General features: G+C 39.6%; 2 protein-coding genes across 3 annotated transcripts in view; both read left to right on the top strand.

The window, feature by feature from the left end:
- The window catches only part of syn1 (synapsin I), a 10,938-nt gene extending 6,339 nt beyond the window's left edge, over nt 1-4,599 (top strand). The window contains exon 14 of one of the 2 annotated variants that reach the window (XM_020590654.1): nt 1,604-4,599. In XM_020590654.1, coding sequence (XP_020446310.1) covers nt 1,604-1,739 — 136 coding nt within the window. In that variant the 3' untranslated portion in view covers nt 1,740-4,599. The remainder of the gene's footprint in view (nt 1-1,603) is intronic. The other variant, XM_020590655.1, reaches the window with a different exon arrangement.
- A 5,231-nt stretch (nt 4,600-9,830) lies between these two features.
- Nucleotides 9,831-13,449, top strand: part of unm_hu7912 (un-named hu7912) — a 14,505-nt gene continuing 10,886 nt past the window's right edge. The window contains exon 1 of the mRNA XM_020590708.1: nt 9,831-10,049. The gene's annotated coding sequence lies outside the window, so the exon portion shown is untranslated. The remainder of the gene's footprint in view (nt 10,050-13,449) is intronic.

Raw genomic sequence — 13,449 nt, 5'->3', positions numbered from 1 at the left:
GGTGACTGCTCGTCAGAGACATAGAGCTCCAGGGCCAGGGCAACCTGTAGAAAGGTACAGGGAGAGAGAGAGGACACACTATGGGACACAAAGTTAGTGATGTGTAATGGTGGCATATAGAAGCATAGGGAGAGAGGAGAGGAGAGGAGGAGGGGAGGGGAAAGAAACTCAGAGCATCATGGGGCCCCCCAGCAGCCTAGGCCTATTGCAGCATAACTAAGGGAAGGCTCAGGGTCACCTGATCCAGCCCTAACTATAAGCTTTATCAAAAAGGAACGTCTTAAGTCTAATCTTAAAGGTAGAGAGGGTGCAGAGAGGCTTGTGGTCAGTGTCCACTCATGTTTCATAAAGTGATACTTAGAGTAGACCTGAGCAGAAGTCGGTTTGTCCTGTTTGCCTGCACTGAGATATGCATGTCACATGAGAAACCTATTTACGCCCTTTACTGACAAATGATTCACCTGCATGTGCATGATATATTGATTTTACATTTTTCAGTCCTTCACAAAACATTTCAGATTCTCTGGAGAGACTGTGATACATTACAACAACAACAAGCAGAAGCTGACTTGCAGTTCATAATCACATTCAAACTGTGACACCTGTCATATTCACAGGTGACCACATTCTTGAAGTCCTACTTTTAAATCATTTTTTCCTAGTAGTAAATACCTACAATTGATATACTGTATGTAGCTAATTACTCTGTGTTTTCAGCATCTTCCGTTTATATGCTGTTATATAAAGTATTCATGAATTCACTGATATCTATTTTGCCATCTTGTTTGTAACCATTATTGATAAAACAATTCAAATATACCATATTATTGCCTCATCATGTAAAGTAATGAGTAGGAACTGATCTTTGTCAGTCCAAACATTTTGTTGAACAGTATATTTGAAAACAATAAAGAATTTAAACCATAATATATAAAAACAAATTTGCTGTCAAATGAAAAATAAGCAATAAGTTGTTTATTGTTGCATATAATCAAAATGATACCCTGATGAATAATGCCAAACTACAGATATGTGTTGTACCGCTGGCTGGAAAGCACAGTATTTAAAACAAATAACAATGCTGAATTCATTGACAGCTTACTGTACATACTGTCACTCACTTTGACTTAAAAGCTATCAAAGCCCATACATTTGTTCTCTTCTTGTTGAATGTTATAGAAATTTAAGCTTTTGCTACAAAAAGAATCTGTACGTTTGCATCTACCTCAGCTGACAATACATTGTCCAGCTGGTGGTTTTGATGGACAAATGACACATAATCTTAAGTCTGGATTAACTAAACTGCAGTGTGCGCTTCTGAAACTGAGACATAAAACACTCGTCATCAGTCCGTGACAAAAACATGCTTCGCTTTGCATCTAGAAAAGTCATTCACTGTTCATATCATGCCCAAGCTAACTTGAAATGATAAGGTAATAGTGAATGACCATAGAGGAGAAATGCGCTTTTACCATCTTTTTTGAGCCTTTTCTCTCCTGTCTCTCTCTGTCTTGCTATGCTCCAGTCTTTTCATGCCATGGGTTTGCTGCATGACTTTAATAGCCTTTCCCTCTCCTCTATTGCCATTCTCCTCTCTTTATAGCAAGTCCCAGTCTCTTACCAATACCTTCAACATTCCAGAAACCCCAGCGCCACGAGCCAGCCTTAGTCAGGAGGAGGTGAAGGCTGAAACCATACGCAATCTACGCAAATCTTTTGCCAGTCTCTTCTCAGACTGAGACGACATAACCCCCCCACACACCTCCTCCTCCAACTGACAAAGAGATGCTCAAGAAAACTGAAGGACTGATTTCTTCCTCCCCCAGCGAACAAGGACCAACAGGATGTCGTCTCTAATCAATGTACTTTGACCCTGGTATGAAAATGTACACACCTGACATCCACTGCCTAAATGGAAAAAGAAATTGCTTCAAATGATCAAAAAATACGCAGTCAATTTAGGCTCTTTTGTCTGAAACATTCCTTATTTCACCTCAAGGTCATCCACTCATCATGTGACACAGTCTGTGAGTGTAGACGCCTGATCACACACCTCACTCAAAAGCTTGTATATGCATGACCACACATACACAAAAATAAGAAACAAAACAACACAACGCTGCTCCCACTTGTTTGTCGGTGCTGTAAAGTTGCTGTGATCTTTATGTTCGAACTTCGGTTGGTTTGCGGACCAACCGCATGAATCAATCAAAGTATGAGAATTATTGGTGTGGGGAGGACTGTTGCATCTTATCTCAATTTTATATAAAAAAGCAACTGTTTGATGTAACTATTTAACCTCTTTTTTACCTAATTAATATCACAAACATAAAACATGAAATAAAATTTAAAGCATGGGGTAAGATAAAAATAAAAGCCTCCCCTCGCTTTCTACCCTTCCTTTAATAAAAAAAAAAAGAAGAAGACAATATCCTCCCCCTTATCTGCCCTCCTCTGCACTAATAATTTTCATACTATCCCTAATTCAGCACAGCTGCACACACAGGGTGTCCAGTGTTAACTAATGCTAGATCTGTTTGAGCTCTTGACTGGTGATGTCTTAACTGCATGTCAACACAAGGCAACGGTTGCCTTTTCCAGCCCCCGACATTGGCGCTTGTAACTGTGTCGTCACATATAGTTGAATTACTTAGTAAAGTAGCCTAGTGGGTGTTGTGAATATGTAGTTTTCTTCCTGTTTTTTGTCGCACAAGAACAAAAGCTCAAAAGCCCTCCACCTTCAAAGCATGCCTTACACAGAAGAGATCAAATGGAGCTGTCTCAGGGATGTCCAGTTGGTTGTGGCACTTGTGTGTGGGTGAAGGTCTTCCATTACTATATTATTGTGGTTGTTTACCAATAATGAAGGAAAAGCATGCATTTTGTTGAGGTAGAATGTCATTACTGTTTCAAATGCATTTGCACACAGAGCATAACATGAAGTTATACTTGAATACAGTCACATGAACTGATATATGAAATCTATAGTTTCAGGTTTGTTCATTTGCTACTCAACAAAGGAACAACTCACTGCTCCCAGTCTGCAATGTCTGTGACAGGTGTGGTACAGTAGGATAGAGCTTGGCAACTGTTGAAGTACAGTTAGTGAAAAAATAGATTATTTTATGTTGCATTTTTTATTGATTTCAAAATAATGTAATGAGAAAAACCTACTGTATGACTGCACACCAGATACTAAAGGATTTAGCTGTTAGTATATTGTGATTTTGCAGTGATGTAACTCAAACCATGACTGTGTCATACAGTGATGCAGAATATCTGCTTCCATATATGTCTCTCAGTTTTCAACATAATCTGTAAGAAGAGGCCATACTCCAAAGCATACTCAGCCAAGGAATGTTACATACTGTATATGCAGTTCATCTATACAATAAAAAAAGTAAAATAATGCAAAAGTATTTTAATGTGAACCGTGGTATGCACCTCTGCAGTAGATTTAGCATTCCCTGCCACCCCTCCTTAAATCGAACAGCCCTTTCTTTGATCACTACTCTGAAAATCTGAGCTGGCACTAAAAATGTCTTCCAGAAGGAGTGCTTTCCATTCAAGTGCAAACGCAGTGTGTCAACATCATGCTTATTAGAGCCACAAGTATAAAGGAGTCTTGGTTCCCTTGCAGATTCTCCATGCTGCCTGTGTTTATCAGTCTGTTTGTGTAGCCACAGTGACCCCTTGTGCTCAATGGTGCATAATGTGTGAATGTTCTGTAACCGTTCAAACCAAATAGATGTGCTGTACAGAGCTCTGAGTGATGCAGAGTGTCACATTTATCCCCCTTGCTGCTCTTTGTGCTTGCTGATATTATATGTGTCTCTGACCTTTTTAATTTTGCTTCTTTAATTCGTGCATTTTCGTTTCAGTTATTTTGAACGTGCTTCATTTTTTTTTTCTGTGAGGCAAAACTATTTGGTACTTGTAAGTTTATGCATCAGTGATTCTGGGCTTCATTTTTAAATTTTACACCGACTCAGTACACTGTTGTTAAATTTATCATGGCACAACCTACTGCCAGGGAAATCAGTAAGAGCAGCTTTGTGTAATTGTTACACTGAGTGTGTAATTTATAAAAATGAGCCATCACAACCAGCATGGGTGTCTAACTCTGTCACTCAGAGGCCTCTTGGCCATGTTAAGATATACCATTTGCCATGGCACCGCCTGAGACTGACAAACTAGACGGTAATAGCAATGCAAATAACTGGTTTTATGTACTTATGTTTTTGATGTTCACTTTTTTTTAAAGTTTAGATTAGTTACGGTTGATATAATTGACCATGAATGGACGTTGTTTTCTTTGTTACCACTAGTTTTATTGTTTTTAAATGCATTGTAAAATCACAGTGAAAAGACTGGATGCTTAAGTGATTGTCAGCTTTAAACTTCATAAATGTGAGTGCAAAAATCAAAAAGCTGAAGTTTTTGTTAATCAGAAAATAAGTTACTGCATAATGCAAATCATAGTGGATTATTGAATTAAGTGTAAAAAAAATTGATGTTATATGCATTGTAGCTATATTATGTGAAAATGAGTATGTTATTAAACATGCACATGTCTAATAAAGTCTGTGATCAACAATGTTTATTTGTTACTGACTGAATATAGAACACAGAGTCTTTCTGTATGTCAGAAAGAATGATGTTAGAGAGGAACTGACTGAATGTTTGTTGCAAACTGTAAAACCGTGCACACTTGTCTTTCACAGTAGTTGTAAATGCAGTCATTCCAATGTGACCACAAGGTGGTGTGGGCCCACATACTGACTACTAAAGCCTTCAGCTTTGCACTAGATTAACCAGGATTATATAATTCATTTCAAGCATTCTACCTTTCTGTGTGCTATTCATTACATTTACACATTTACACAAAAGACAAATCTATATTTTTAAAGGCTTTTTTTTTTTTTACTTAAGTGAGAGATGAACAGTTACTTTCTATTCAGCAGTTATTACAGTAGAACAGTTATATTGTGTCTAATGCTGCAGTCATAGAGTTTTAGTGGAGTTTTGTCTTCTTTGTGTTATGAAAAGAAGTAAGGGCTCATTCTGAGTCATAGAAACACAGAAAACACAAACACCAAAGTGTATGTAATGCTATTAAACAAAACTAATCTGGCACATATGAACAAATGACTCCATAAATAGCATTTATTATAGTTTAGCCTATCTTTCCTTAGAATATCAGCCTAAGTCATGATGTCTGAGGAATAATATGTATTTGTAGCTGGCCAATAATAGACCCCCCCCACCACCACCACCACCACCACCAAAGAATGACTGTGTTTCAGCCTTGTTTTGCACCAGTCAATCACTGCATCTCCAGCTGAAAGAAATACATTATAATTAAAACATTTTACTTTCTCCCATGCAACTATAAAATGACTCGCCCGGTCTAAATGTTTGGGCTGGCAGATTTTATGCAGCAACAGAGTTCAGCCTTAATCACCAAATAAATCTTTCTCTCTGCCATGAAAGTTTTCATTGCAGACAAAAGTGTCTAGAGTGCAGAACCCAATTTGCAGGCAGGATGTTATATGGCTGCTCACTCACGAAAGGTCAGTGTGGGTTTTAAAGCTCTGCCTGATTGCTTGCATTTCTTATCTAGCTGCCCAGCAGCTCTTAACGCATCTAGATTTGGTTGGCAGTTAAGAAAGGGAAGACATCATTTTATATGGCATTCTACTTTTTTTGCATCTAATATTTGTCAGCATCATTCACACATAGCAATGCCTTTAGTATCTTGAGAAGACAACAGGCTGTTTATCATTATCTGGCAAACTAAACCATCCAGTCACAAGAAAACTACAAGGACTGTAATATTATCCCAGTATTGTGTAAACATTCTGATACAACTTTCAACTATTTATGACTTTGCTTATCACGGATAAATGATTCAAGGATGTTACCAGTAGTAGTCTTGTTTGGTTATGGACATAGAAAAGACAAAACAGGAGGGACACTCAGGACTTCTTCTCTGAGCCAGTATATTTCTAGAACTGACCTGTTTACAAAGCTGTGAGAACGGGTGTATCTGGAAACTGACAACCACTATGCATAATTACATTAAGGCATGATTAAATTGCAAATTGAAATAAGTAAACTGATTTGCATGTATAATATGATGGGTGGATGTGCAAATTATGCTGGATTAAAACTTTGGAGATTTGAATGGATTTCAGAGAAATGTTCTCAGTATTTTTCATTCTTGTATGAAGAAAAAAGAAAAGCTACAATTTTACAATTCAGTTGTTTTATTCAGCAGTCAGATGGTAGTCCCTGAATGGGAAACAGTGGCTGTTACAGCTATTATACATGGCCCACAGCCTTACACAATTAGTGCAACTCAGTGCTGCTTTGCATTGTGCTGCTGTGGGATGGAGGGTGAATGATATCCATATTTAGAAAGACCTCATTGATTCTTCCTGAGGGAGGCACAAAAGATTTGTTGTCTGGCTAATCTTGAATAGCAGGACCTTAATGCCAGCTCTGCATGATAAAATCTCCTGTTGACTTCAGTCACTGTTTGAAAAACTTTGAGTGAGAGAGCATTTTTCTCTAGATGTGACATAACTGAATTGTGTTTCTGTTATTACATAACAGTATGGTGGTGACAGTGCACAACCACAAATAATTCACACAATCAGGTTCCCTCAGAAAGACACTGCACCCACCAAGCGGCCATTCTCTTCCTGTCAAACGTGTGTCCCCTTTAATAAAGTTGCACACAGGACTGAGTGATCCTTTAGCCAAAATAACGGATGATGAAGGATGAGAGAGGAGTGTGTAGTAAAGATTTAATTAAGCCTAACCATGGGATGTCTTACTGTGACTCCAGAGACTGGGACAGAGTGGTTTGTGTTTGCTCAGTGCAGCTGTGAATAATCTTTGCTCTATTCTTACTCTGACCTACATGTACTGAGAGGAAGATCTGAAAATATGTCAAAATGAAAGCCGGTTCTTTCTTCCTGTCTTATTTCCACTGTGAGTTCTGCCAGAGGGGCTCCTTATGGTAAATCATATGTTAACCTTAGCTTGTCAATCTTGGCTGGTGATCATTTGGGACATAAGCAACATCTGCACTGCATGTCTCTGCTCTGCTGAATCTCTCCTGTGGTACATTTGCAGATTGTTGCAGGTTTACAAGCAATTTTCACTTCCTTCGTCTTATCCCTGTGACGTAGATTTTTATGGTCTCTATGGAAGACTCCCATCGGCACTTTACTTCATTCCTTTTTAAATCAGTTCAGTCTCTTTTGCTCCTACTCAGTGTGGGTTACCATGGATACCACTCCCAAATGGTTTGGCTTGTACATGAATTTGTCTTTGAGTTTTGCTTGGAGTGGATTGGAATGTTCTTTTTTGTGCAGCCAAAGTAAACATAATTTGGCAATCAAGCATATGATTTTTTTTATTTATTTAATGGCTATTCTATCCTATTTTGTATTGTATTTTATTCTATTCTAACAGATTAAAGGCACAGAATACACCAACAGATGAAGCTTTCATTAGGGTACTGATCATTAAGTCTCTATTAAAAATGCAGTATCAGCTACCAGAGGACACTAGAGTGTTTCTAGCTACTCTGAAAAAGCCTAACAATCTGCTGAATATAATCTAGTTTGAGCCTTCAGGAATCAAAACTACACCACTATAGATTCTTTATTTCTGGCCGACCCAAAACCAGCATCCTAATACTTCACTTGGCTACTTCTAAATCCTCACATAAACATGTGGACAGTGAGGCGTGCCCCTTATATGGACCACCATAAATGCAATTTGTTTTCTTAGACAAGAATGTTGGATGGAGAGGATTGGGTGGTTTAATTTGAGGAGGACTTAATCAGGGTTCTTTTGGAATCAAGGGAAGCATCTCCCACTAAATCTTCTGACTCATTTCTGCTGCACTTCACTCCCCTGTGAGTCCACTGCATCAGAGCATCTCCATATTTCATACATGGCAGGTTCTGTAAGATCTTAAGGAGCCACCCACATTCAGACATGTGGCTAACGGGTCTAATTCTGGCTGTGTGAAATATTTACCACTGCAGGATCCGTAGATAACATCCCTGGCTTCCATGGGGATTTCTCATGGGACATCAGTCAAGGTGAAATGCATTTTCCTGAACATCTCCATCTAATGTGTTTTCCTGGCTTCTTCACTCTAATCATTACAGTCCAAAATAAGATGAGATTTGCTTTGTATTAGCCTGCCACACTGGATATTTTGGGTTGGACTTTAAAAGCAATGTGGCCTGGCTGTGTGTGCATCCCCTCATCTCTTATGTAATTCCACCCAATGGCAACACAGAAATAAAAAAGTAAGTTTGTAGAGAGTAACTTTATCTTACATAGAGTTAATTGGAGATGGCTGGAGAACTGAAGGTTGTTTACTGTGCCAGCATGAGTGTGGAACAGCACAAAGCAAAACATCCAGATTCTTGCTTATGGCTCATTATGGCTGATATGTCAGGGCAGCATGAAAGCTTGTCTGAGGCAGTGTTCTGCTTTAATGCTGTTAATATGTGATGGTATAAGCCTGATTGATCCCTGTCAGAGGGGTCTTAAATCAACAGACAACCACTGATTTACTCTCAGCAGAACCTACGAGGTGCCTAGGACACCTGCTAGCAGCCAGCTGACAGACACTTATGCCTGCTAACCAACAGCTGACACAAACTGATGCCAATGCACTGTGCTGGAGAGGCTGAGTCACACATGCTCAGATAGATCCTGCTCTCAGGGATGCTGGGTGTCGCACAATGTGAGCTCCACTGTACTGTCATTCTGAATCACATCTCATACACGTGGTATGTCACAGATGGAGTCTCAATTAGCTGTGGTGTTTTGTAACCCGCATGCATGGGGAAAAAGTATAGATAATACAACAAACCCTAGTCATCATCTACAGTGTGAACACTGTTTTTCCTGTAACAAAATGGGTTATGTCAAAGCTAAGTATCATTGCTTCAGCCAGATCAGCACAGTTCATCTGTAGTGATTTCTAGCTGCAGTGAGACTGCTTCACTAAGCAGTTTTCCAGTGGCAGTCACATGCTCTGGGCGGGTGGCTGAGAATCAGCTGTCCCCATTATCAATTCGGACAATGCAGAAGACGGTGGAGAGGTGAGACTTTGGGCATATGTGTGTAGCACAGGACAAGCTAGGAAATATATAATGTAACCAACTTTAACCTAGCAAGATTACAGGCAAGGAAATTCTGCATGCGAGAGAGAACTTTGTTCCACCAACAATGAAATCAATATTCAATAATGAAAACAAGCTGTAGCTGCAGCGCTATGTCAGACATCTACTTCCACTACAATTGAAGAAATTACAGTACTTCTGCACAAAACTGAATTTGCTCATCACTGTGCATATAATACATGCTCACTAGTGTAGGAGGAACACCAGCAGTGACCAGCAGTGTGTAGGAGAGGCCCAGCTCTGCAGCCAGTGCTTTTTAGTCTGTCTGTAAACTTTCTAAAAATGTAACCGCCAGATCTCCTTTGCCTCATGATGGAGAAAATTAATGACAAAGCACCTTACACTGCAGAATAAACAGGCTACCAGCAGTTCCCCCGGAAATGCCCATGCAGCTGTCCTTAGAGCTCCATATTCAGAAATGAACAGAGACCGCATTGCTGCTCTGAGACTGAGCCCCACTCCCCCTCCCTCCTCATGAAAACACGCACAACCACGCCTCCAGAGGCACGCGCACAAGCGCAGGCTCTGACACACCTCCTCATTTCCTTCCATCACACACACACACACACACACACACACACACACACACACACACACACACACACACACACACACACACACACACACACACACGAATACAAAGACACAAGCGAGTGTGAAAGCAGCGCTGGGGGAAGTAGAATTTACAACATGCAAGGCGACATGAAGGACGAACGCTCTGCTCCGGGAATCTCACAGCAGGTGCGTCAGGGCTGAAGCGGCACCTCACGGAGAGCAGGCTGCTGTTTCACCATGTCCCTCTCATCCGATCAGCGCACTGACGAGACGGTAAGGCCTCTCATTCAAAAATTTACAATTTGACCAAACTTAGACCAACTCATTCTCCCCAGCTTTCTGCCTTCTGCCCTGATTTGAACCCGCTACTTTTTTCTTAATTTGCAAATGATGTAATTTTGGACTCAAAGGTATTAGGTCAAACCCAAAGGATGGAGCGCCGTCCGTGCCGCAGCACCAAAATAAAAGGGGTGCTCAAGTGCGTTTGAGCGAGTATTTGGTAATGCTAGATGAATGCGCCTTGGTATGACCCCGTGGGGAGGCTTCAGGCGAATCTGCATCACATTTGTTATTGTCTAGGAAGAAAAACAGTCTTCGATGCTGCTTTTATTTACAAATTAACTAACAAATATGAACCCAATGAGCACTGGCCCGCATGTAGAGCCATCATCTTATGCAACAAAAATATGCAACCTTCAGTATATGACTAGCCTATAATAGCAATATCACTGGTAGCCTACATCCTTTGATAAGGTCAATATAAATAGCACTTGCTGGATTTTGCCCCCACAGAGAATATTACAGCAATTCTGTTTGATTATGAGTCATTTTTTTCAGACTGAGATTTAGTCCTCAGTGTGCAAGTCCAGGAGTGTTTCATGGTTTCTTTGCTGTGTGCTGTAGCCATGGAGACAGTATGTGGCATGTGGTTTTATACTTGTGCTAGAAAGTGTCTCTCGACTAAAGAAAGGCTTCAGACCATGAAGATGAGTAAAGAAAGGAATGCATGTGTTTAGTTAGCCTTGGCATCTTTTCCTGTTCTCAAATTTTAATCTACATAGTTCATTTCAGTAGTGGAAAAGCCTTAATATTTATACAGGGACTCTACATTATTAGTTCTTATATTTTATTAATATCTTGTGGCAAATATGTACAATAGAATTGGGTTGTCATTTGAGACAGATACACTGTGGTAAAGCACTACTCACTGAATGTTCACTCTTTACATCCTGCACCTTAATTGTCCGATATTTTTATACCATATAATACCCTTAAATCTCACCTTTCTGTCTCTCTGACACTTCATCTCATTCATTTAAACTGCAAAGGAGCTTAAAGAGAAGTTTCATTACCCATCCATCATCCTTTCCATATCACTAATAGGATAGTAATAATGCGTTCTTTCTGCTGTATTGGCACAAATGACACAAAATTTGCCCAACACTGCATTCAAATTGTAATGACATTAAGTCATCAAATATACATTAGCAGCCTTAGTCCAGCTGACAGTAGTGCAGTGTGTAACCTGTAGTTTTATGACTAAAAAGGGAACAGAAAAGGTTGGGAAATTTGCTTTTAAACTACAATGCATTTCCCTACTACGTACTTAGAATATCTGATATTGTTCAGCTCATACTTGTACTTGTTCAGAATATTCTCATTCTCAGGTATACTTATACTTATTTAGCATGTAATAGTGTTTACTATATAGACGTTCACTATTGTCAGATATCTATCTATCTATATCTATCTATCTGTCCGTCCGTCCGTCCGTCCGTTTATCTATTTATCTACCTACCTGTCTGTCTGTCTATCTGTGCAGTCGCAAGAAAAAATAATGGTACTGTTTGCAATTGCCTGGTTTTCTGCATAAATTGGTCATGAAACGTGATCTGATTCTCACCAAAGTCACAAATGTCAACAATCACAATATTTCTAAGATGATAAAACACAAACAGTCATGATCTTTCATGTTTTTACTGAGCACACCCATTAAGCACACAAAGTGATGGTGGAAAAAGTAATAGTGACTGTGTTTTAATAACTGGTCGAATCACTTTTGGTAGCAATAACCTGAAGAAGGCACTTCCTGTAGCTGTGAATTAGACCTGCACAGCATTCAGGAGGAATTCTGGACCATTGTTCCTCACAGAACAGCTTCAGCTCAGTCATATTCTTAGGATGCCTGGTATGAATGGCTTTCTTGAGGTCATTCCACAGTATTTCTCTTGGGTTGAGGTCTGGACTCTGACTGGGCCACTCCAAAAGGTGGATTTTGTATCTCCGAAGCCTGTGGTAGATTTACTTCAATGCTTAGGCTCATTGTCCTGCTGCATCACCCAGCTTGTTCTGAGTTTCAGCTTGCGAGCAGCCATCCTGACACTTTCCTGTAGAGCACCTTGATAAACTTGGGAATTGATTTTCCCCTCCACAATAACAAGCAGTCTATATCCAGAGGCAGCAAAGCAGCCCCAAAGCATGATGCTCCCTCCACTGTACTTTACTGTTGGGATGGTGTTTTAATGTTGGTATGCAGTTCTCTTTTTATGCCATACATAGTGCTGTGTGTTCTTCCTAAACAATTCCACCTTTGTCTCATCTGTCCACAGGACATTTGCCCTGTAGTGTTGTGGAGTGCCAACATGGTCTGTGGCAAACTTCAGGCGCGTTGCAATGTTGTTTTTGGAGAGCAATGGCTTCCTTTGTGGTGTCCTGCCATAGATACCATGCCTGTTCTATATTTTGCATATGGTTGACTCATGAACAGAGATGTTAACCAACTCCAATGAATCCTTTATCCAATGAATGAAGTCCTTGGCTGTTACTCTAGGGTTCTTATTTACCTCAATGAGCATTCTGCATTGTGCCTTTGGACTGATCTTGGCTGGGTGCCCGCTTCTATGGAGAGTAGCCATAGTACTAAATCATCTCCATTTTTACACAGTATTTTTAATTGTGTAGCACACTGACACTGTTTGAGTGTTTTTACAAGTCAAAGTAGTTTTAAACCACACCTCCATTCTCGTTCCATTGATTGGACTCGAGGTTTGCTACAATCTCACTTCAGCTGATGTTTAGTGACATCAGAAGCTTTGTGTTGTCATGATGTTTTCCACTATCACTTTGTATGTTTAATGGGTGTGTTCAATAAAGACATGAAAGATCATGACTGTGTTTTATCAGCCTAGAAATATTGTTTGTTGATATATGTGACTTTGGTGAAGATCAGATCACATTTCATGACCAATTTATGCAGAAAACCAGGAAACTGTAAACAGTGCCATTACTTTTTCTTGTGACTATATATATATACATACAGTGGGTACGGAAAGTATTCAGACCCGCTTAAAATTTTCACTCTTTGTTATATTGCAGCCATATGCTAAAATCATTTAAGTTCATTTTTTTCCTCATTAATGTACACACAGCACCCCATATTGACAGAAAAACACAGAATTTTTGACATTTTTGCAGATTTATTAAAAAAGAAAAACTGAAATATCACATGGTCATAAGTATTCAGACCCTTCGCTGTGACACTCATATATTTAACTTAGGCTCTGTCCATTTCATCTGATCATCCCTGAGATGGTTCTACACCTTCATTTGAGTCCAGCGGTGTTTGATTATACTGATTGGACGTGATTAGGAAAGCCACACACCTGTCTATACA

This window comes from Monopterus albus, unplaced genomic scaffold (assembly GCF_001952655.1).
Source record: "Monopterus albus unplaced genomic scaffold, M_albus_1.0 scaffold12.1, whole genome shotgun sequence".
Classification (NCBI taxonomy): domain Eukaryota; kingdom Metazoa; phylum Chordata; class Actinopteri; order Synbranchiformes; family Synbranchidae; genus Monopterus; species Monopterus albus.
Note: the sequence above shows the minus strand (reverse complement) of the source record. Positions and strands in the feature narration are given on the sequence as shown.